Source organism: Diabrotica virgifera, chromosome 2 (assembly GCF_917563875.1).
Source record: "Diabrotica virgifera virgifera chromosome 2, PGI_DIABVI_V3a".
NCBI classification, from domain to species: Eukaryota; Metazoa; Arthropoda; class Insecta; order Coleoptera; family Chrysomelidae; genus Diabrotica; species Diabrotica virgifera.
Window position 1 is genome coordinate 139,536,964 of NC_065444.1, and position 24,703 is coordinate 139,561,666.

At 34.4% G+C, this 24,703-nt stretch overlaps 1 protein-coding gene across 1 annotated transcript in view; it reads right to left on the bottom strand.

The window, feature by feature from the left end:
• LOC114344837 (phosphatidylinositol 4,5-bisphosphate 3-kinase catalytic subunit beta isoform) overlaps positions 1-24,703 on the bottom strand; it is a 998,515-nt gene that overhangs the window by 225,112 nt on the left and 748,700 nt on the right. The window contains exon 10 of the mRNA XM_050644876.1: positions 11,447-11,759. Coding sequence (XP_050500833.1) covers positions 11,447-11,759 — 313 coding nt within the window. The remainder of the gene's footprint in view (positions 1-11,446; positions 11,760-24,703) is intronic.

Below are 24,703 nucleotides of genomic sequence, written 5' to 3' on the forward strand. Positions count from 1 at the left end.
CCAATTTACGTCCCCTAGGACGTCCGATTAAGGTCCAATTTACGTCCGATTAAAGTCCAATTTACGTCCCCTCGGACCTTAGATGGACGTCCAATGGACGTTCGGTAGCGCGACATTTGGACCAAAATAGGACGTATAAAGGACGTTCCTCGGACGTAAACGGACGTCCTTAAAGTCCGTGAAGGACGTCCTATGGACGTCCATTGGACGTCCTTGTGCTATTAGGGTAAAAAGACAGATTCACACCCAAGAAAGTCACTAGAAATATCTTCAGATACATCTTCTTTTTTGGTTGATCATATCGGCCTTTGACGGTAATATTGACTAAAAATCTAAAAATAAAAGGAATAACGCAGAAAATGCAAAAATCGCTGATAAAATAAATAAACTAACCTATGAAATGCCAATAGTGTTAAAATTTTATAAATGTCATTATTGTCAAAATTTGATATGAGTAAAATTGCCTGAGGTTGTACCAATTACAAACAAGGTTTACGGCGCGGGAAATTTGAATTACTCCTCTTGGTTTAAAAACAGACTATAGTGAAAAATAAGCTCTTATATGTCAAATTCCAAATCGAATATTTTAACGTGAAATAAAAAAATGAAACACTTTTCTGGGAAAACTTATTACAACTTTTTTAAAGTGTTTAAGAAAACGTTTATTTTTATTTTTTTAAAAAGTTTCTAGCAGCAAGAGTAAGCAAGTTACGCTCAAAATACAGTTGTTCCTTATTTTTTGGTTAAAAATATCGTAAAAATCTCCCTCTAATTAACAGCCCAAATGGAATTAATCGTTACCACTTCACAAGTAACTTTATGTATTGTTTGTGTTTGTAAGTTTCATCAGTTCAAAGTGCTTATTTGTGAAAAAATTTGGTTTTAAAGTAAATTTTAAATCATTAATTTTGAAAAAAAAAGACTTTTTTCAAAATAACTTAAAAATTATTAGTGATACCAAATATCTTAAAAAGTAAAAAATGTAGGTTTTGCTTTTTTAAATATTTGGGATTTTTTGATTTTCTGGAAGACAAAAATTGGTTAAGATATGGCTGTTTAAAATTTGCATATACATACTCGTGACTAGTGATTCGTTAGAGCCCTTTCAACAAAACCCCTTTCAAAAATAAGCATTTTTAACCAATGCAACTTACAGATCATATACAGGGTGTCCCCGAAAATAGTGCGTTCCTTAAAGGTATAGATAGAAAGCACAATGTAGAGCAAAAAATTCTTATAATATTTTCAGCCGTTTAAAACTTTTATAGAACAAAATTTGCTTAGAATTAGAATTAGTCAGTTTATCCACTCCCGGACTTATTTTGAACGTATGTTTTTTCACCCCCAAGAAGGGGTGAAAGTCACATCCAGGGCAAGAGAACATATCGGCATAATCTCATTTTTTTCTTTGGCATCTTAGCTACGTGTGTGCCAAATTTCATGTCAATCCAAGCGGTTCTTTAAAATCTGGAGGTTTTGCGATATTTTACCGTGAGTGAATGGAATGATTGCCGTTGTCACTTTTAGATAAGAAGTCATTATCACAATGACATAGTCAGGTTAACTGAATTATATAATTATTGTTTTTATTATTAAATGTGAAAACCTAGAATTATCCATGTCTGTCCGTCAATAAACACAACTCCTCTGTTAGTAGGACAGAAAGAATGACAAATAAGGTGTCAAATGAAAGCCTATAACCAAAATATGATATTTTATGTGAGAAGTTTGACCTCGGACTGGCTGTTCCAGAGTTGCAACCGAAAGTACTGTTTTAAATTCGTCGAAATAGTATAAACTATTATTCAACGCGACTAAGAAAGACCAGAACAAATACATACTTCCGGTTTCATGCCTGTCTGTTCGTCCATGTCTGTCGGTGAACAAAATTCATCCGTCATATCAACTGACAAAAAGTTATACGAAGAGTTCAAATATCGACTGCCGGTTCAACTTCCGGTCACCTTGGGTGAAAAATTAGAACTTACGATGTCCAATTGCTTGTTACAATTTTTTTATAAGTGTTCTACTCTATCTATTCTGACTTTTTCTATAACTTACTTAGATCACATATAATTTAATACAGTTCTGATGTCAGGGTCTTCAAAATTTATGTAGTGAGTTCCGGTATGTGATGAATGAAAAACGACTCTATAAACAGAAGAAAAAAGTGTTCTTTAAAGTGTTCTCAAGACCTAAGGCAATACATCGACTCACAAGAGCGTTGTCACAGTAGCAAAAATTCGAGTTGGGGTTCGAATTACTTTCTCATGCGGCTTAGTCTCCTGACTTGGCCCCCTCCGATTATTAAGTGTTCCCAAATCTGAAGAAATGACTCGTAAATAAAAAAATCAGCTGAGATAATTGAAGAAAAAAATAACTATTTTTCAGAGCTTTCAGAATCGTATTATGCGCACGGCATCGACATAAAAAATTTGTAAAACCGTTAAAATCGCTGTATTGAACATAAAGCTTACAGACTTTCTAATGCTTTATGCTAAGTAGCAAAAATAACAAAAATTTTATTACTCATGAAGAAGATCAAGCAGCTAAATTTAAAGTAAAATCATTAGATGGCATATAAATAGATATGGAATAATGGAATAGAAGTTGATATCCACTTCTGAACCCACCTCAGAAGAAGTGGACGAAATAGAGTAATTGGGAGTCCTTCAAAGGTCACCTGAGCACTCAGAACCTAGTACCAGTGCATGCAGCTGCGATAATATTAAAGAGAAATCCGACAAAAGAATTGAGAGGGAACTCTGGACCAAATATCAAAAACCAGTGTAACCTAACACTTCCAGCTTCATATTAATAATAGAAAATCACCGAAAGACAAATATGTAATGTAAATAATTAATATCTCAATATTCCAGTCTACTAAACAATAACGACTGGAAAAACATTAAAGTCTTTATTCAAGTCGTATGTTCAAAAAATAAGACAAGTAGAGTAATAAATGGATAATTAAAAATTGCGAGAAACAGTGCAAGAAAATTATTTAATAGACCCGAAGACAAAACAAAAATTAATGTGCTAAATAAAAGTATTGATTCGTTACTGCAGAACTAGAACTGTTATATGGAGCTATACTAGTCTGGATCGGTGTAAATTAAATGAGAAAGAAAATAATATAATAAACACACTTTAAGAGCAGATAGAGAAAATATATGGATTATCAGAAGGTTCAAACGGCAGAATTATCAACGATAAACAAGAAACAGTCAACGAGATAATGATTTTGGACCAACTGTTTTATTATAATTAGGGGTACGGAATTTTCGTTTTTACGAAATAGATGCGAATTTCGGCGAAATTTTGAACATAAATGCGATAAATGTGAAATATGGAGTTTTTGTTTATTTCCGCGAAATACCTGCAGGTGCCCAACTCGCCCGTAAATAAGTAGGTAGTTACGTAGTAAATAAGGCATGGAAAGATTTAACGGAAAGTTTTCTATTGTACATAATTTTTGAAAGGTTGTTTATTTTTCTAACACGTGTTGAAACAGAAGGAACTTTCATTGTTCATCATTAAATAGATAAAGATAAGATAAGGAATTGATATTTTTCAATGTTGATTCTTTGAGAAATATAAATAATCTGACTGTTGTTATCTGCATTTCGGTCTTTTGTATTGGTAAAAATCTAAGTAGGAATAAAAGTCGGCTAATTCTTATTTTCTAAACATATAAATTAGTCAAACAGGACAATCAGTGCTCATTCCGTCAATTTTTATTAAGAACATGGTCTATCAAAAAAGTTTTCATAGTAACATAAAGTTACTTAAAGTATCCCCTAAAATGGGACGCCCTAAAACAATTTTGAGTGATCGAGTCAAAGAATTTGCAACAGATGACCTATATCTGTGTGACACAAGACACAATTGCTACACAGTGCAGTTTTCCGTCATTTGCTAAAGCAGCATTACAGAGCATTTGGAGTCCAACGAACAGCGTAGACGCAGAACGATTCTTCAGCACATATAATATTGTAGTGACAGATCGAAGAACAGCTCTTAAAGAGTCGAATGTCGAAATTACAACGATGCTAGCTTTTACTTAATGTTTTCTGTTGTTTTACTCGTAGTTAAAAATAAATGCGAAATTTTGTAATTATAAAAAAAGTAAATGCGAAATTCATGTTTTTGTTTGCGAAAATTCCGTACCCCTAATTATAATTAGTTATAAAATAGCTTCAATGGGGAAAAGCTGTAAGCTTAGACCAAACACCAGTAGGGGGCATCCAATTAATTGAGGAAAAAAATTAAATGTATAACAATATTCACTTCATTTACTGAAAAGGCATTGTCCCGCAAGAATGGTTGAAATCACAATTAATAGCCCTACAAAAAGACAAGCGCTTAAAACTGATAAGACCATTGAACAATAAGCATGTAAGCTACCTTTTAAACACATTCTCAAAAATAATCCATAACACAAGGATTGTTAGGAAATTCTTTTAGAGACTTCAGGCAACAAATTCTCCTGATCATGTTTAAAAAACGTACGGAATGTACTAAATAAAAAAATATATTTATCATTTAAAAATATATACCCTTATACCATAACATAATTCTAACGTTGAATATATAATGCTTTCCTGTGGAGTATACAAAGGATGGTCCTGTTTTTTCCGCACGCTGCCTTGCTTAGTCTTCTTTGTCGTTTAATTCGTTAAATTCTATCCTCTTATGTCACGGCTTCAGGAAGCAGTGGATATATGCAGTGAACGGGAGGCCTATGTCGAACAGTGAACGAACGGAGCCTTTTCGCGTTTATCATGTAGAGAAGTCACTTGTCAAAAACTGGACATATGTAATCGTATTCAATTTGTTAAATACTGTCACATAATATGTCATACACCTCTGTGCGTTAATCTATTTTATTTCTACAATTTTAAGGTGCTATTACATGCCGCCATTTTGATTTGTCTACAGCCGCATTCTGCCCGTTAAATCCCATCGTTTGAGGCGCTGTACGTCACGATTGGATCAATTGTAGCGAAGCTGCATGACTAAGGCCCTTTTAACATGTTGCTGTATTTGATTTTTCTGTGCCATTTTATATTATTTGTCAAATACTATTATTTGAGGTGCTGAACATCACGATTGGACCAATAGGACCGTAGATACAAGACTAAGGCCCTTTTGACATGCTGCTGTATTTGATTTTTCTATGTCATTGTATTCTATTTGACAAATCCAGTTATTTGAGGTGCTGTACTCCACGATTGGACCAATAGGAGCGAAGATACGTAAATAAGGCCCTTTTGGCATGTTGCTGTAATTGATTATTCTGTGTCATTGTATTCTGTTCGTTTAACCCTATCATTTGAGTTGCTGTATGTCACGATTGGACCAATAGGACCGAAGATACATAACAAAGGCCCTTTTGACTTGTTGCTGTATTTGATTTGTTTGTGTCAAATTTGATTCTATTTATGAAGTCCTATTATTTAAGATGCTGTACGTCACGATTGGACTAATAGGACCGAAGATACGCTACTAAGGCCCTTTTGACATGCTGTTGTATTTGATTTTTCTATGTCATTGTATTCTGTTTGTCAAATCCTATCATTTGAGGTGCTATACATCACGATTGGACTAACAGGACCGAAGATACATAACTAAGGCCTTTTTGACATGCTGCTGTGTTTTGATTTTTCTGTGTCATTGTCTTCTATGATGCCTAAGGCATGTCTATGATATGCCTTATTTTTAAACAAAACAAGTAATTGGACTTCGTAAGTCCTAGGTTTTCACCCAAAGTAATCGAAAGTAGAACTGGAAGACGATATTTGAATTTTACGTGAAACTTTGCGTGGATTGATATACGAATTTACTAATTTTGAGTCATTTTTACTAAACTTTGACATTTGTCACCTCATTTGTAATTCTACCCGGTATAATGGCGGAGGAGTTATATTGGCGGTCGTACGAACCGACAGAAAGATTGCCTAGGTCAAATATCTCACCTTTAGTACCATCCTTGGATTATAAGCTTTCATTTGACACCTCATTTGTCATTCTACCTGGTATAATGATCGAGGAGTTATATTCGCGGTCGGACAGACCGACGGACAGACCGCCAAGGTCAAATATCTCACCTTTAGTACCATCCTTGGATTATTAGCTTTCATTTGACACCTCATTTGTCATTCTACCTGGTATAATGACGGAGGAGTTATATTCCCGGTCGTACGGACCGACGGAAGGACAGCCTGGGTCAAATATTTCACCTTTAGTACCATCGTTGGATTATAATCTTTTATTTGACACCTCATTTATCATTCAAGCTGGTATAATAATGGAGGAGTTATATTCGCGGTCGGAGGGGCCGACGCACAGACCGCCTAAGTCAAATATGTCACCTTTAGTACCATCCTTGGATTATAAGCTTTCATTTGACACCTCATTTGTAATTCTACCTGGTATAATGATCGAGGAGGTATATTCGCGGTCGGACAGACCGACGGACAGACCGCCAAGGTCAAATATCTCACCTTTAGTACCATCCTTGGATTATCAGCTTTCATTTGACACCTCATTTGTCATGCTACCTGGTATAATGATCGAGGAGTTATATTCGCGGTCGGACAGACCGCCAAGGTCAAATATCTCACCTTTAGTACCATCCTTGGATTATCAGCTTTCATTTGACACCTGATTTGTCATTCTACCTGGTATAATGACGGAGGAGTTATATTCCCGGTCGTACGGACCGACGGACAGACCGCCTAGGTCAAATATCTCACCTTTAGTACCATCCTTGGATCATAAGCTTTCATCTGACACCTCATTTATCATTCAAGCTGGTATAATTATGGAGGAGTTATATTCGCGGTTGTACGAACCGACGGAAAGACAGCCTAGGTCAAATATCTCACCTTTAGTACCATCCTTGGATTATAAGCTTTCACTTGACACCTCATTTGTCATTCTACCTGGTATAATGATCGATGAGTTATATTCGCGGTCGGACAGACCGACGGACAGACAGCCAAGGTCAAATATCTCACCTTTAGTACCATCCTTGGATTATCAGCTTTCATTTGACACCTCATTTGTCATTCTACCTGGTATAATGACGGAGGAGTTATATTCCCGGTCGTACGGACCGACGGAAGGACAGCCTGGGTCAAATATCTCACCTTTAGTACCATCGTTGGATTATCAGCTTTCATTTGACACCTCATTTGTCATTCTATCTGGTATAATGACGGAGAAGTTATATTCGCGGTCGTACGGACCGAGGGAAAGACAGCCTAGGTCAAATATCTCACCTTTAGTACCATCCTTGGATTATAATCTTTTATTTGACACCTCATTTATCATTCAAGCTGGTAGTTATATTCGCGGTCGGAGGGGCCGACGCACAGACCGCCCAAGTCAAATATGTCAACTTTAGTACCATCCTTGGATTATAAGCTTTCATTTGACACCTCAGTTGTCATTCTACCTGGTATAATGACGGAGGAGTTATATTCGCGGTCGTACGGACCGACGGAAAGATAGCCTAGGTCAAATATCTCACCTTTAGTACCATCCTTGGATTATAAGCTTTCATTTGACACCTCATTTGTCATTCTACCTGGTATAATGACGGAGAAGTTATATTCGCGGTCGTACGGACCGACGGAAAGACAGCCTAGGTCAAATATCTCACCTTTAGTACCATCCTTGGATTATAAGCATTTATTTGACACCTCATTTATCATTCAAGCTTGTATAATAATGGAGGAGTTATATTCGCGGTCGGAGGGACCGACGCACAGACCGCATAAGTCAAATATGTCAACTTTAGTACCATCCTTGGATTATAAGCTTTCATTTTACACCTTATTTGTCATTCTACCTGGTATAATGACGAAGGAGTTATATTCGCGGTCGTACGGACCGACGGAAAGACAGCCTAGGTCAAATATCTCACCTTTCGTACCATCCTTGGATTATAAGCTTTCATTTGACACCTCATTTGTCATTCTACCTGGTATAATGATGGAGGAATTATATTCGCGGTCGGACAGACCGACAAACAGACCGCCAAGGTCAAATATCTCACCTTTAGTACCATCCTTGGATTATCAGCTTTCAGTTGACACCTCATTTGTCATTCTAGCTGGTATGTTGACGGAGGAGTTGTGATTACAGACAGACGGACGTGGATAATACAAAGTTTTCACATTTTTTCAAAATTGGGTGAAAACAACATGATGCCAGAATGATTTGTTGATGAAAATAATATATACATTCTCAAATTGCCTATTTTTCGGTGTGGATAATATTATATTCAACAGTGATGCCAAATTTCTGATGCCAAAATGATTGATAATGAAAGTGGGATATACGTTTTCATGTATATAGCGGCAGCGACAAAACGGTAAAACACTGAACTAAATGTATATAATATTTTCACTGTACCATCATTTTGGATTCAAACATTTTATGGAATAAACTTATATAACTTAGTAAGGGATAAACAAAGAAAGCTGATATATTAAAGTAACATCAAGAAATCAAATCTCTAACTACCGAGTTGATTAGACTTCTGGTAACAAGTGCAGAAAAAAAGTTATTAAGGTAGTGTAAAGTGGCATCGATATACAGATGCCACTTTGCAAGACGATGCCAAATCGATGGTAAATGCATAATGTATCGATGCCAAATTGATAGTAGGATGTATATATATATATATATATATATATATATATATATATATATATATATATATATATATATATGTCTTCATATCAAGGCGAGATCCGTTTGTATCATAAGCTATACAAGATGAGATCCGTTTTGCAAGGCGAGATCCGATTTTGGATCTCACCTTGTATTCACGTGTATATAGTGACATCTCGATGTAACAATGTTGGGGGTACAAGGAAATTGATTTTTGTCTGGACCTCATTTTGCACTCCTTTTGGTGATTTTTATATTGCAGTAGTTCCACTAAGTCTGCTCTAGAGGGCAGCGCGCGCGATCGGATGTATATATGCTATATATACATTTTGTCGACAAATCGAGATCCGATAAATTTGGAAACATCGCAAATGAATTTTACGGTCAGTTGTCTCCCTCGGCTTATTTGTAGCTTCAATAAGAATATTTACATTATTAAAGGGCTCTGTTAAGAAGGCTTTTTTAATGGTTTTTCAAAATCTATATACTTATGCAATAGCACGGTTCTTAATCTGCCTGCGAACGCGGTGGGTGTAGCAACTTTAAATTTTCAACTGGAACCCTTTATTTTTAATTAAATAGTTGAAATTTAGAGTTAAAAATACACAACTTTTGTTTGAATCCATAATAGCTTCTTTTATCCAGTCGGAAGAGCTTCAGAATCGTCGTTTTGATGACATTTTTAGGGGTTAGATGATTTTAAGTAATTTTTTAGTAATACTTACGTTGAACACGTTGGTAAGTACGGGAACAATTGGGATACGGGGATACAAATTTCGGGAACATTGTTTATTTGTAGTATTATTTTTTTACAATTTTTCTTCAGATATCTTCTCCACTGTTCGTTTTACAAAAAATGTCAAAAACTTAATCGCTTTTAAAAGACCTACAAAATAAAGCTAACCGCGTTCAATTTGATTGAGAGTTATTAACACAAAACTATTTTGCATCTCATTTTATAATTAAGGGACCAACTATGTTGTTCACGTACTATACTATATTAAGATTCCAAGGGAATATTTTTTAATATACAGAGTGTCTAGAAACTCTCCCGACAAACGAATACCGGAGATTCTTCAGATAATTTTAAGACAATTTAACCCAAATCTCCTAATCCGAAAATGCCTACTAAGGGAGCTTCTCCAGAACACTTCTATTTAGAAAAACGAAAACTGGTACGCTTATTTATCTTCCAGAGATAAATCGATTACATCAATTACGAATTTCTAGTACGGGTCATAGGCGCCCGTTTTGGGTAGGGCGTCGGTTATTTTAACGCATAACTTTTTTTGCATTTAACTTTTTTAAGCATTTTTTACATTGGATTATTAAATTGTGAGGTTTTCTAGTACTAAAAGGTATTCTTATTTTAAGTCGGTAGGATGCACCATTTTCTAGAAAAATCGATTTGAAAATTTTTCGTTTGTTGAATTTGAAATTTTTTTTCATAAAAACACTATTTAGAAAAAAGAAACCGGTATGTTTATTTATCTTCCAGAAATAAATCGATTTCCTCAGTTGTGAAATTCTAGTAGTGATATGCGTCCTTTTGGGTAGGTCAACGATTATTTTATCTTTTTTGTCTTTAATTTTTAAGCATTTTGACATTTGACGATTAAATTACGAAGTATTCTAGTATTAAAAGGTACTATTGCTTTAAATCGGCAAAATACCAAAATGGAATCATCATTTGTTGAACGAAAATTTGTCTCCAGTTGCTCAATATATAACAAGAGTGTCTGATGGTTTACATAAACCACACTCACTCAAATGATCAACCCACATGTAAGTTGAAACATCATCATCATACGTGGCTCGACAATCCGTTGTGGATCTTGGCCTGCTCGCAAAGAAGTCGCCACTCCTGCCGACTCCTGGCAACTTCCTTCCATCTTCTGACCCCTAAAATCTTTAGGTCTTCTTCTACATCATCAATCCATCTTTTTCGTGGTCATCCTCTACTTCTTGTGCCCTCTGGTTTTGAAAAGGTTAATTTCTTAGTGTATTCGTGATCTGGCATTCTAGCAATGTGTCCAGCCCATCTAAGTCTCTGCACTTTCTTCTAACGAATTTCACAATATCTGGATCGGTGTATAACTGATATTGTTCAAAGTTGTATCTTCGACGCCATAGCCCATTTTCGTTTACGGCCCCAAAAATCTTTCTAAGAATTTTTCTCTCAAAAATAGTCTTTCATCATCTTGAGATAAGGTCCACGTTTCAACCCCATATATCAAAACCGGTCTTATTAAGGATTTAAATTATTATTTTTATTTTTTAAATATTTCTGGATACCGTGTAGAGTTCTGTTTGCTATTGCTATGCGTCTTTTTATATCGTCGCTTGTCGTGTTTATTGAGTTTACTAGCGACCCAAGATATGTGAATTCCTTGACTTGCTCAAAGGTATGGTTGTTAATTTGAATTCTTTGTTCGATATTTCGGGAGTTTTTAGAAACCAACATATATTTGGTTTTTTCCTCGTTTATCACAAGTCCTAATTCACTTGCCGCGTCCGCAAGTCTTGTAAAATTCTGCACCATGTCTCTCACACTTTTGCCCACTATAACTATATCGTCAGCGAATGCGAGAATTTGCGTCGATCTTTAAAAATAGTACCATTCATTCTAATATTTAATTTTCTCACTACTTTTTCCAAGGAATATTAAAGAGGAGACACGCCAGCTCGTCCCCTGTCTTAGACCATTATTAATGACAAAGAATGTCGAGTTTTCTCCTTGAATTCTAACGCACGAGCTTACATTTTGCATTGTTAGTTGGGTCAACTTAACCAAATTCGGTGGGATCCCAAAGTCAATCATTGCATTATATAATGCAGTTCTTTTAACACTGTCATAGGCTGCTTTGAAGTCGACGAAGAGATGGTGGGTATCTATGTTATATTCTATTGATTTTTCTAGAATCTGTCTATGTGCTTGAATTTGATGTATAGTTGACTTTCCAGCAGTGAATCCGCATTGATATTGACCAACAATATCCTTTGTGAAAAGTTTCAGTCTTTCAAACAATACATTGCCGAAGATTTTATACGTAGATGCTAGTAGAGTAATGCCTCTATAGTTGACAATCCAGTTGATCACCTTTTTATGCAACGGACATAATATTATTCCCTTTTCTGGAGCCAGTTCATTCTGCCATATCAGTACTATTAATTTATGGATTGCTGCAAGTGATCACCACCTTTTTTATACAGTTCAGAACAGATTCAGGGCTTTATTGTCTTTGAGTTTTAGGATGGCAGTTGATACTTCTTCTCTTGTTGGGTCTTCAGTGTGTAGTTGATGATGTAGATTTTGTTGATTTTCTATGTTGTAACCTTCTTCAATATTGTTTATATTTAGATGTTCGCTGAAATGTTGTGTTCATCTATTAAGAACTGAGTTTTTGTCATGTAGAATTTCACCGTTAGTGTCTCTACACATTTTTACTTTAAAACAACTTCTTTTACATTTACGTTGAAACATATTCGGATTGAATACTGGAGTCCTTCAATTTATGGCAGATATTAGAGATGCATCAAGTCAAACTAGTTTGATTTTACTCAACAAACTTGACTTGATTTGAACACCAATCTCTTTTTGTAAAAAAGTTTGAGTTGACTTGAATTTGATAATGTAGATTTGACTTGAAATCAAACTTCTTCAAACAGTTTGAAGTTTGAATATCATATTGCGCAATGTGTTTTTTCTACGAGTCTTTTGAGTCACAAATTAATTCTTTGACAAGGTTGTCAAAAGCAAAATTTCAGTATAATTGGTTAGCATGACGGCGATCTTGGTTTCCATGACGACGATTCAAAACCACTGGTATTGTCTACTGATTAAACTTTCGAATATTATGTCAAAATTATTTTTATTTCATCGAATTCTCGCGTTAATTTCATTAAAACATGAACACAATAAGATATATTTGAAATAAATTAGTAAATAATATCTAAATCTTAATTTATTGCATGTATTATAATTACTTTAAGGCCATATTAACATATCTAAATTCAGTGCGGAAAAGTAGAAGGCGTGCGGAAAAGTAAAATGCGTGCGGAAAAGTAAAACTTTCTAAACTAAAACGCGTGCGCGAAAGTAGACATTTTTACACGCTCGTAGAAAAAATATTGTTCCTAACTCTTGCAGAAAGTCTCTTTTCCGCACTCGACTGCTTGCCGAACTCCCGCTTCGCGTCGTTCGTCAAACTGCAGTCGCGTGCGGAAAAGTATGACTTTCTGCACCTGTTAGGAAAATAACTATATTTCCAATTCTAATTGAGATACCGCATTTTGTAATGACTTATTTGGACAGGTCTGAACATAACATGTACTCTGCATCAGCACAAGGCACAAATTAGTTAAGTTATAGTTCATAATATTTAGAAGAAAGTACATATCGCGAAACAACACCAACGAATATATAGCCTCACTATATATTCTTTGGCAACACTTTCAAAAAACATGTGTATAGAAGGATCACCTGATTTTTGAGCAAATTTCGAATGATGTCGACTATTTAATAAGTTTTTCAATCAAAACGGTTCATTCCTCTCGTCCCACTTTTAATTCGCTCATTAATGAGAAATCTCTGTTTTTAGACATTGACTCTTTTTCGGTTAGGAGACTCCTTGTCAGACTAAAATTTCAGAAATTTCTTGGAAATTTCTCTTATGTGGAAGTTATTGACCATTATATATATTTTATATTACCATTACATTGGCAAAAATGGTTTCGAAGAAGAAGGACCTTGCAAGTGTATATTTTTGGCTCGTCACCAAGCCAGGAGTAATAAATCGTCTAATCTAATACAATAGTAATAGAAATTGTATGTTCGATTCCGGTGAAGCATATGGTGCCTTTTTTAAGGCACTACTGAAAGGTTTATAATTCCTTTTGGTAAAGGAAACCTGATTTTTTCTTTGAATACCCAAAGTATCGACCTGAAAACAGGTCAATAGTCAATTTACAGAGAACTATGTACATATAAATACGAAAACAATGAAAATTGCAAAGTGCACGTTATAGAAAAACGTTATAAAATGACAAATAGTGGAACTAGTTCTTTAAAACGACAACTGATCAAAAGTCACAAGACATTTTATGAAGAAGAATTTCCTGAAATAACAACTTGGTTCATAAAAATAGACAAATGTTGTTGTTCCTTCATAAATTTTTGTTGAAGTAGATTAAATTACATTTGGAATTATAAACAAAAACCATCCACCGGATTTTTTGTTGTAAGCAACACTCGTTGTTGTTTATTTGGGTTTATATGACTGCGGACACTAAATCCATTCGCCATAAGCAACACTCAAATAAACATGATAATCGTTGACATCACCGATAAAGCGAAACTTGCTAGAAAGCTATTTTAAATTAATCGTAAATTAATAATTTTCTTGAATTTACGACTCTTTTAACCTGAATCACTTCTTGTATCATGTTATTTTTTTGTATTCGACTCATTGTGTTTTTAATTTTGTTATCTTAATTTACATCTTAACTACATTTTAATGTAGGTAAAGTAATCTTAACGTTATTTTAATAACTTGCGGAAAGTCATACTTTTGCGCACGCAATTGCAGTTTGCCGAACGACGCGAAGCGGAGTTCGGCAAGCAGTCGAGTGCAGAAAAGGGACTTTCCGCAAGAGTTAGGAACAACATTTTTTCTACGAGCGTTTAAAAAATGACCAAATCTTAATCAATTAATTGAATTAATATGAAAATTCCACACCTGTAATTTTGAACCAATCAAAATATGTTATTTTGACAGATCACCATGGCAACGGAGGTATTTTATCGGAATTTTTTTGCTCGTGGGGTACCCAACAGCGAATTATAGTGGAAATTTTTTGACGTTTACAATAACAGAACATTTTTGACAGACTGGTTTTTATTTGTTTACATAATTTAAAATAAAACGCCAAAAAATAATTTTCTATCACTTGTAGTTAGTCAAAACTTATGTAAAATTGAAGAATATACTATTTTCTATCTTGAAATGGTATTCCCATGCAACTACAATGAGTAGAAATTACGAATTTGAAAGCCTAAATAATTGCTGACAAAGCTATGGCGCGCTATTAATCTGTTCATGCAGCTTTGGATTTTCAAATGCAAATTTGGTGTGGAATTTTCTTACCGAATACCACGCGAAGTTAAATTAATATCCGGAAATTTTTTTTTTATCATGAATATTTTTAGAAAATTTCCCTCGTCTGCGACTCGGGAAATTTTCAAAATATTCATGATCTCAAAAAAATTTCCGGAAATAATTTGACCTCTAGTGGTATTACTAGTGAAAATATATACACAAAATTATTCTTTGACAACTTTGTCAAAACCAAACTTTCAATATAATTGGTTAGCATGACGACGATCTTGGTTTCCATGACGACGATTCAAAACGACTGTTATTGTCTACTGATTTGACTTTCGAATATTATGTCAAAATAATTTTATTTCATCGAATTGTTGCGTTAATTTCATTAAAACAGCAACACAATAAAATACATTTGAAATAAAATAGTAAATAATATCTGAATATTAGTTTATTGCATGTATTATAATTGCCTTATTAAAATATCTAAATTCAGTGTGCAAAAGTAAAAGGCGTGCGGAAAAGTAAAATGCGTGCGGAAAAGTAAAACTTTCTAAACTAAAATGCGTGCGCGAAAGTAGACATTTTTGCAAGCTCGCAGAAAATAGTTATTTTCCTAACTATTGCGGAAAGTGATACTTTCCCGCACGCGACTGCCGTTGACAGTCGAGGCTATCGCGTCGTTCGGGTAAGCAGTCGAGTGCGGGAAAGATACTTTCCGCATGAGTTAGGAACAATATTTTTTCTACGGCCCTATGTTTGGAAAAAAGTCACAACAAATAAAGTTATATCAATTTTTATTTACTAGTAAATGCAACATTTACTAGTAAATTTTTATTTACAATAGTATAAATGTTCTTCTTTCATAAACTGTCCGAAGTATTACTGTAACCTCATAATTTTCTGACTCATAGCGTTGCAAAAAAAAATGAATTTGGGATAAACAAATTAAATAACTTTTAAACTATTTGACCAATTGCTTTGAAATTTCAAATATAATTTAAGCAAGGGTTTTAAGTTAATTTTTACATAAGTTATGAATATTTAAAAAAACTCAAAATTCATGATTTATTTTGCAATTTTCTAAGGAACCAATAAGGATAGACATATCCAGCGAACGCCATATTGAAGTTTTTTATACGGATTATGAGTTTCTTACTCTCAAATTTGTTTAGAATTCTTAACTTTTTGGTAATAGACGAAAAAAGCGACAAGTTATCGTTTTTTGATCTTCATTTGTTTATATCATCAAAATCGGCTGCAGGAAACATATAGGTTATTAATATAGATGTCCATTCTACTCAAAAAATTTGGTTTCGGCCTGGAGGCAGATGTGTCACGAGAAAAATCTTATTTCTCTGGACTACTTGAGTTATTATATTTTTTAAATTTTAATCATTATAAAAATTTGTACTTTTTTGTAATGTATTTTTAAAACAAGCAATCATTTAAATTATTTTGTAACAATTTATATTATTTAAGAATCTAATAATTACATTTTTGTTTAGTAGTAAGTGTTTTTTAAGAATAGTAATGTATAGTTTTAAAATATTATATTGCAAATTATCATTATTAAATGGTTATTATTTGTGAAGTATTTTTCTTTATTCACACCCTTATGTATGTAACAAAACTAAGGGACTTTCTGAAAGGTAAATCTATATAGTTGAAAGGGGTAGTAGATATACCTAGTTTATACACAATAAATTCAAAATTTAAAGAAAACAACGGTAGACGTTGAAGACATGAAAGAAGCGATACTTAAAAGTTACATAAAGAATTCGAGATAACTCTGTTGCTGCCGTCATGGTCTCCGCCCACTATGTACATTATCTATCGTCTGTGTCTGTATATCGTGGAAAATATGCAATACAACACGAGCTCTGGTCGCTCGACTAATACTCTTTAGAGCTGGCATCAGTGTGTGATCTCACGTTGATCGGTAAATATCTAAAATTCCGTATATCAGTCTTCCCCTTTCCTTTTCAGCTACGGATCTCGTTTCGCTGTAAATTTATCAGAAAAATTTAAGTTTAAAAATATTTTCCCCTCTAAGTGTGCCATGACTAATATGTTAATTATAAAGATAGTTATGAACAATATACTCCAATAATTAATTTCCTATTGGTGGATCTCGGGTTGTCCTCGATTTAGTCAGATCTCGCCTTGATATGAAGACGTATATATATATATATATATATATATATATATATATTGTTAAGATATGTAAAATTTGAATTAATATGGTTAATTATCTAATCAAGTGCTTTGAGCACACCGATCTTTGAATATCACATTAACTGGAGCCCAGAACGTGGTGGCTTAAAAAATATCGCAGCTTTGCATTTGATGGTAGGGAAAGAGATAAGGAATAACTACAGGTGATCCAGAGATAATTTGACAATTTTTCCAGGTGTAAAAATATTTTTGATTTATGGATTGATCGTAGGTAGTTGATATTTACTGCTATTGAATTATTTAATATTTTTACCAATCGTACATTTGATATTTATTTTGAAATTTACTGATTGCATATTTGATATTTGTGGCGAAAATTTATTAAATTTGGGGAGAAATATTTGTCGTGTTCTGCAACTTATAGAGTGTTGTAAAATTTCACATTTGGCGGGGACAAAGAAAACAGTAACAAAAAGAAACAACATGTCGACCACAAGGAGGCAAAGCAAAATGCAAGAAAGCAGAGAGAATAACAGAGAAGAGGAAAAAATTGTTGAAGAAGGATTGGGTAATGAAGGAGATACAACGATTATGGAGAGAAAAGAACAGGAATTAACAGGAATAGAGAAACTATTGCAACTGATGCAACTCCAATCACAACAAATGGATAGAAATCAACAGGAAACAAAAAGGACAATGCAAGAAAATCAACAGGAATCAAAACGAGCCATGGAAGAAACACAACAAAAAATAGAGAAAAATCAACAGGAAGCAAAACGAGCCATGGAAATAACACAACAAAAAATGGAAGAAACACAAAGAGAAATATCACAGAGAATAGAACAGAAATTGGAAGAGAATGATGGCAAATTGGAAAAGCATTTGGAAAAATATGAAAATGAAGTGAAAGCCTGTTTAGAAAAAGTTAGAGAAGAAACAGAAAGGAAACTGAAGATGCAACGAGAAGAAATAGAAACTAAAATGAAGGATATTAAGACTGTGCAGAAGATGGAATTAGAACAGTTAGAAAGCAAATTTGAAAATGCAATACAAGAAGACAGGCGAGAAATAGAAGAAAAATTTAAGCAAAACGAAAAACAAATTGCGGAACTCAAGAATCAACAGAATTGTGGAGAAAGAAGGGAAATGATTATCCTTGGTACAAGCGACGCGAAAATACAATTTGGAGGGGATATTAGAAAAACACACCCAGTACCATTTGTTAAAAATTTGAAAACCAAATTGCAACATATTAGATATTTTGACGACTGCAAAGAAACAATTAGAAACCATCTGAAAGAAGGAGCAGCGTTATGGTATGAAAGTAAAGAAGATGAGTTTGAAAATTGGACAGATTTCGAAAATAAATTTCTCAACTATTTCTGGGGGAAAGTTAAACAGAGGGAAATCAACCAAGAGCTACAGAATGGAAGATATCACGAGAAAATGGGAATATCGGAAGAAAGATATGCTTTGCAGATATATAACAATTCCAAATATCTAGACTACAAATACTCTACCGAACAACTGGTAGAAATGATAAGCAGACATTTCGAAGAAACGCTGGAGGACCACGTGATTTTGAGAAACTATCAAGATATTGATAGTTTGTGCCAATTCCTTCAAGTAAGGGAAGCAAAAAGAAGAGAAATGCGAAACAGAAGACAACATGAACAATATAATGGACCGGCAAGAAGGTATCAATCAAATTATGACCAGAGAAACCGACATGCCCAATCAACAAACGAAGATAGGCCGAGAGAATACCAAAATTACAATAGACAACAAAATTATGATAACAGGAATCACAAAAAAAATAGAACATATGAAAATCACAACAGAAACAGAGATGCACAAAATCCTCCGACTAGGAATACGAACGAACAAAGGGACGGTAGAAACAATCAGAATTTCCAACGACAAAATAGAAGGGAGATGAATCATGTAACAATAGAAAACGAGGAAGAAGATGTATGCAATGAATCCAGACAGGATTTTCAATAAAGCATCCACTGAACAAACATAAACAACTCTCCGGTATATTTTGTCATCCGAGAGAGTTTATACAGTTGGCGGGAAATGAAAGACAAAGTTCTAATTCAAATTTAATATTCTTAGATGCATTTATAAAACATAAAGCGATTAAAATTTTGATTGATTCTGGATCGTAGATATCGTTAATCAATAAGAAACTAGTAAAAGAATTAAATTTGGACAGATTTGTGTATAAAATTCCTAGGGTTGCTTTAGTGGGTGCAAACAACAAAAAATTGACGACAGTAAATGAAGGTTTGGGAGTGCGGATCAGAGTGGGAGACAAATACTATATTATGCAATGTGTGGTGATCGAAGATTTAAACCATGATATGATAGCGGGAATTGATGAATTGAGTGAAAAACATATCACCATAAATTTTTCGGAGAATAAACTGGAAATCAGAGCAGAACCAGACAACATAGAAGAAGAAACGGAAATAGAGAGGAAAATAATTGTTGAAAAGATAAATGAACAGGAAAAACATAAAGAAATCAATATGACTGTAGAGGAAAAACCGAAAGTACAAGAAAAAAATCAACCAGAAAAAAAAAGAAGGAAGAAAAAGAAGAAGAGTTCAAAAAGAAAGAAGGAAAACACGGTGGATACAAGAGAAAGACAGGAAATCGAAGATACGGAAGAATTGTCGGCAATCGACGATAAAACAGAAAGGAAGCAGGAAGAAAAGGAAGTTCTCATAAGAGAAATGAAAGCAGTAGAAACATGGTGCTCGGGATACCAAATGGAAATTGAAGATAAAAAAAAAACAGAAGAAGAAATAAAGGATGAGGACAGAGAAGAAATGGCAATAATGGACGAGAATCCAGAATTTTATGAAGAAATATTATGGACAGTGAACACATGCGAACAAAATGAGGATGAAAGAAAATTAAAATGTGGAGAAAACATGGAAAAGGAAGTAGAGAAGATTCTAGAAAATTATGGAGATTTGATTAATGAAGAAAGCCGAGTGGCTAAAAATTATGAACATTCTTTTAAAGTTAAAAACTTAGAAAATTTTAAATCCAAGACATATCCAATCCCGTATAAATACAGGCAAAGCGTCGGACAGGAAATTGAAAAAATGATCGAAGACAAGGTGATAGAAAGATGTGACTCTCCATATATCAACCCGATAGTATGCGTTAAAAAATCGAGTGGTGATTTGCGATTATGTTTAGATGCAAGAAACATTAATTCACACACAATCGCGCAATACGAAGCGCCTTTGAACATCGAAGCCATATTTGGACGAATCACAGGGTCACACATTTTTTCCAAAATCGATTTGAAACATAGTTTTTGGTTAATACCTTTGGCAGAGAAATGTCGAAATTATACCGCTTTTTCGATCGACGGAGTGGTATACCGATTTAGGGTGGTACCATTTGGCCTACAGAGTGCATGCGCTGCTTTGGTTCGCGCATTGAACACAATCTTAAATAGGCATGAAGAATTTGTTGTACATTACATAGATGATTTATTAATTTTCTCACCAGATATAACAAGCCATCTACGACATATTCACACTGTGCTAGAAGAACTGGATCAAGCGGGATTGAAATTAAATATTCAAAAGTGTCAGTTTTTCCAAAAGGAAATACTGTATTTAGGATTCAAATTAGACACAAAAGGGATTAGTCTTGCAGAAGATAGAATCGAAATTATAAATAACTACGCTAGGCCAACCAATTTAAAAACATTGCGGGGATTTTTGGGAATGGTAAACTATTTCAAAAAACTAATACCAGACATCAGCACAAAAGAAATACCGTTGATAGCATTACTTAAGAAAAATGTTAGGTGGAAATGGGGAACGGAACAAGAAATGGCTTTCAAAAATTTAAAAGGAGCTTTCTCCACAGCTGTAAGAGTACACCACCCAAGATATGATCAACCTTTCATTCTCCGGACCGATGCTTCCATAACAAAATTCGCAGGGGTGTTATCACAGATCCAAGACGATGTAGAGGTGCCAATCTGTTTTGTCTCCCGTGTAACCAAAACATATGAGAGAAAGTACAGCGTTACTGAATTAGAGTTCGCCAGTGTGTTATTTTGTGTAAATAAATTACGGTTTTACCTACTAGGGGCAAAATTCACCGTTGAAACAGACCATGCAGCTTTGGTACATATAATGAAAAATAGGCTGGTAAATAATAGAATTCATAGGGGCATTCTTTTACTTCAAGAGTATGATTTTGAATTTAAATATATCAAAGGAACTGACAATATCTTGGCTGATGCGTTGACGAGAGATGAACAATTCCGCAAAGAGGACCACAAAACTCTCCACGTTGGCATGAACATAATGAGAGAAGAAGCAGGCTTATTTTCTTTGGCTCAGATCAGGGAAAATCAGGAACAACTGGATGAAAGAGAAAAGCAAAGGGCCGAACAAGAAGATAACTTATATTTTAAGAGGGTCGATGGTAAAGAACTATATGTAATCACGGAACAGATGGCAAAAGAAGTTTTAGCAAAATTACACTGTGACAACGGACACATTGGAAGCAGGAAGGTGTGGCTTATGTTCAGGGAGAACTACATTTGTCGACAGGACTATACAATAGCCAAAGAGATGACTCGAAATTGCGAGACATGCCAAAAGTGTAAAAGTAAGAATTTCAAAAACGAAAACATCACAAAAAACGTCATAGCTCGGAAGAAACTGGATATTGTCGCCATTGATATGTTGAGCGATTTAATAACAACAACACAGAGGAATAAACACATATTAGTTATGGTGGATGTTTTCTCAAAGTATTTAAAACTGTACCCATGTAGAACCACGAAAGGAGCTGAAATACTTCGGAAGATAGACGATTTTATCGAAACAGTGGGAAGACCAGACAATATTTTGTTGGACAATGCGACATACTTTAGGAATGACCGTTTTAAAGGGGAATTAAGAGAGAGAGGCATAAATACAAAATTTGTAAGCATCCGACATCCACAGAGCAACCCATCAGAGCGTTTTATACAAGAAGTCACAAAATTTCTAAGAATTGCTGCGGAAGAACATCATCGACATTGGGACAGAAAAGTGTTTGAAATAGAGACGTATTTGAACTGTGCACCAAATACGGTTACCAAGGAGACGCCTTTATATGTAATGAAAGGAACAATGCCTACGAGACCGTGGGAAGACACCGCCCCCAGACAATACGAAGAAGTGATCGAGGTGGTTCAACGAAGATTGAGACGAAGTGGAGAGAAATATCTCCAAAGGCAAGAGAGGACCCGAAGAAGAAGGCCGGTTACATTCCAGAAAGGGGATAAAGTTTTAGTGAGGGCACTGAGGGTGTCCAATTTACAAAATGGTATTTGTGCTAAATTGATGCCGGTATTTGAAGGTCCATATAGGGTCAATACGGAAAATGGGGTAAATAGTTATGAATTAGTGCATATAGAGACAGGCAAGATACGGGGTATTTTTAACATTCACGACATTTATAAGTATCATGAGTAGAGTTTGGTAACATAATGGAATAATTTGATCCTAAAAAAACTTGTGTCATTTAAATAAATAACAGAATTTTTTCGGCAAATCAAATGGCGGGGAGTTGTTAAGATATGTAAAATTTGAATTAATATGGTTTCGATCTTAATATTTTAGAAAAGTTAAAACATATAATAAAAATATACCAAAATTCATTTCGAAGAAATGAAAGTCAATTATCTTTGGATGGCCGTAGGTAAACAAAATTTAAATAGGGATTAAGTATTTTCTTTGTACAGTTAGTATGATAAGAAAGTGGTTATGTGTTTGGACAATGAGACCGGGTTTCCCAAATGGACTTTTGCGGCGAGGGAACAATTGTATTTAGAAATTTAAATGAATGTAATCTTTGTTTAGATATTAAGAAAGGAAAAAAAAACCGATTGGCATGTAATTAGTTTTAGGAAATTTCTAATGGTAGGGAAAATTGGTGTTTGTTATCTGAAAGGTAGATGGGGATAAAATTGAGGAACTCGGATTGGTGAAGAAGGAAAAAGGAGGGGCTAGGTATGAAGAATGGGAGTTTAGCGAAATGTTAGAGGGTGGAAGAAGAGTCAGTTGTGAAATGATCGTTAAGTCGACTAGTGGTGATCTCTAAGAGTCTCCTGAATTAGTAAGGCAGATAAGTGAATAGTTGTGAGTTTGTTGAAATAAGTGTCCTGACGGAAGCTCATCACGTAAAGCATTGTAAGTTATATTGTTCTACTTATATTCCAAGAGTCACCGTTGCATGCCGGAACGAGAAATAGATTCAGTTTATCGAGAGGAGAAAAGGCTAGCATTGTTTTTTGAAAGATACGTGCATCTGTAGGGGGTCATTAATGACAATAGGCTTGCAATAATTTGTTGCGAGATTGCTGACTACATAGGGGGCTGCTAAGAGTAAATTGTAGGCGACCAGAGACAAGAATTTGGACAACTCATCATCCGAGAGACAGTTTTATTTTTTTTGTAGAATTATTCATAACGCAAATTTCAATAAGTACTTTAGATAGTGGTAGGGTTATTTCAATAATCAGAATAGGAAATATTATTTTTAGAGGATATTTTGAGGGTGAATTTATTTCAATAGATGCTTTTGTACCATATATGTGTTTTATTCCGTTAATCTTTGACCTTATTTATCATATGTAAAGCAAAGGAGATATTGAAGCACGAGAATATAAAACCCTGAGATTAGAGCATTAAATAGTGTGATTAAATCATAAGTGCATCATTAAAATTAAATTTAATTAATTAGTTAATTATCTAATCAAGTGCTTTGAGCACACCGATCTTTGAATATCACATTAATATATATATATATATATATATATATATATATATATATATATATATATATATATATATATATATATGAAAGGAAACGGCAATTGCATTTTATTTCACTTCGACCACCACCGATATTCTACACGACGTGTTTCGAGCTCATGTCAAGCTCTCGTCAGGAACATCTAGGTGGATGGTCGAGGTGTAAGAAAATGCTTTTGGCCTTTCTGGTAATAATAAAATAACCAGACTTCAGTACACTTGGTACGACATCTATATTAATTAAATGAAAAGATTTCTCTGGTATACAGAAGAAATCTTTTCCGTAGCGGACGCGAAAATGTAAATTTCAAAGTCTTCATAAAAGACGATGAACGACAAAAGACACCTCTTTGTGTCACAGATTTGTCTACAAAGCCACGTTATTCGCTACACATTCGTCAATAACGGAGAAGAACCGTGATATGAAAGGAAACGGCAATTGCATTTTATTTCACTTCGACCACCACCGATATTCTACACGACGTGTTTCGAGCTCATGTCAAGCTCTCGTCAGGAACATCTAGGTGGATGGTCGAGGTGTAAGAAAATGCTTTTGGCCTTTCTGGTAATAATAAAATAACCAGACTTCAGTACACTTGGTACGACATCTATATTAATTAAACGAAAAGATTTCTCTGGTTTAAATAAATTTAAATTTCTGGAGTTAAATTTCTCTCATAAAATGCAATTGCCGTTTCCTTTCATATCACGGTTCTTCTCCGTTATTGACGAATGTGTAGCGAATAACGTGGCTTTGTAGACAAATCTGTGACACAAAGAGGTGTCTTTTGTCGTTCATCGTCTTTTATGAAGACTTTGAAATTTACATTTTCGCGTCCGCTACGGAAAAGATTTCTTCTGTATACCAGAGAAATCTTTTCGTTTAAT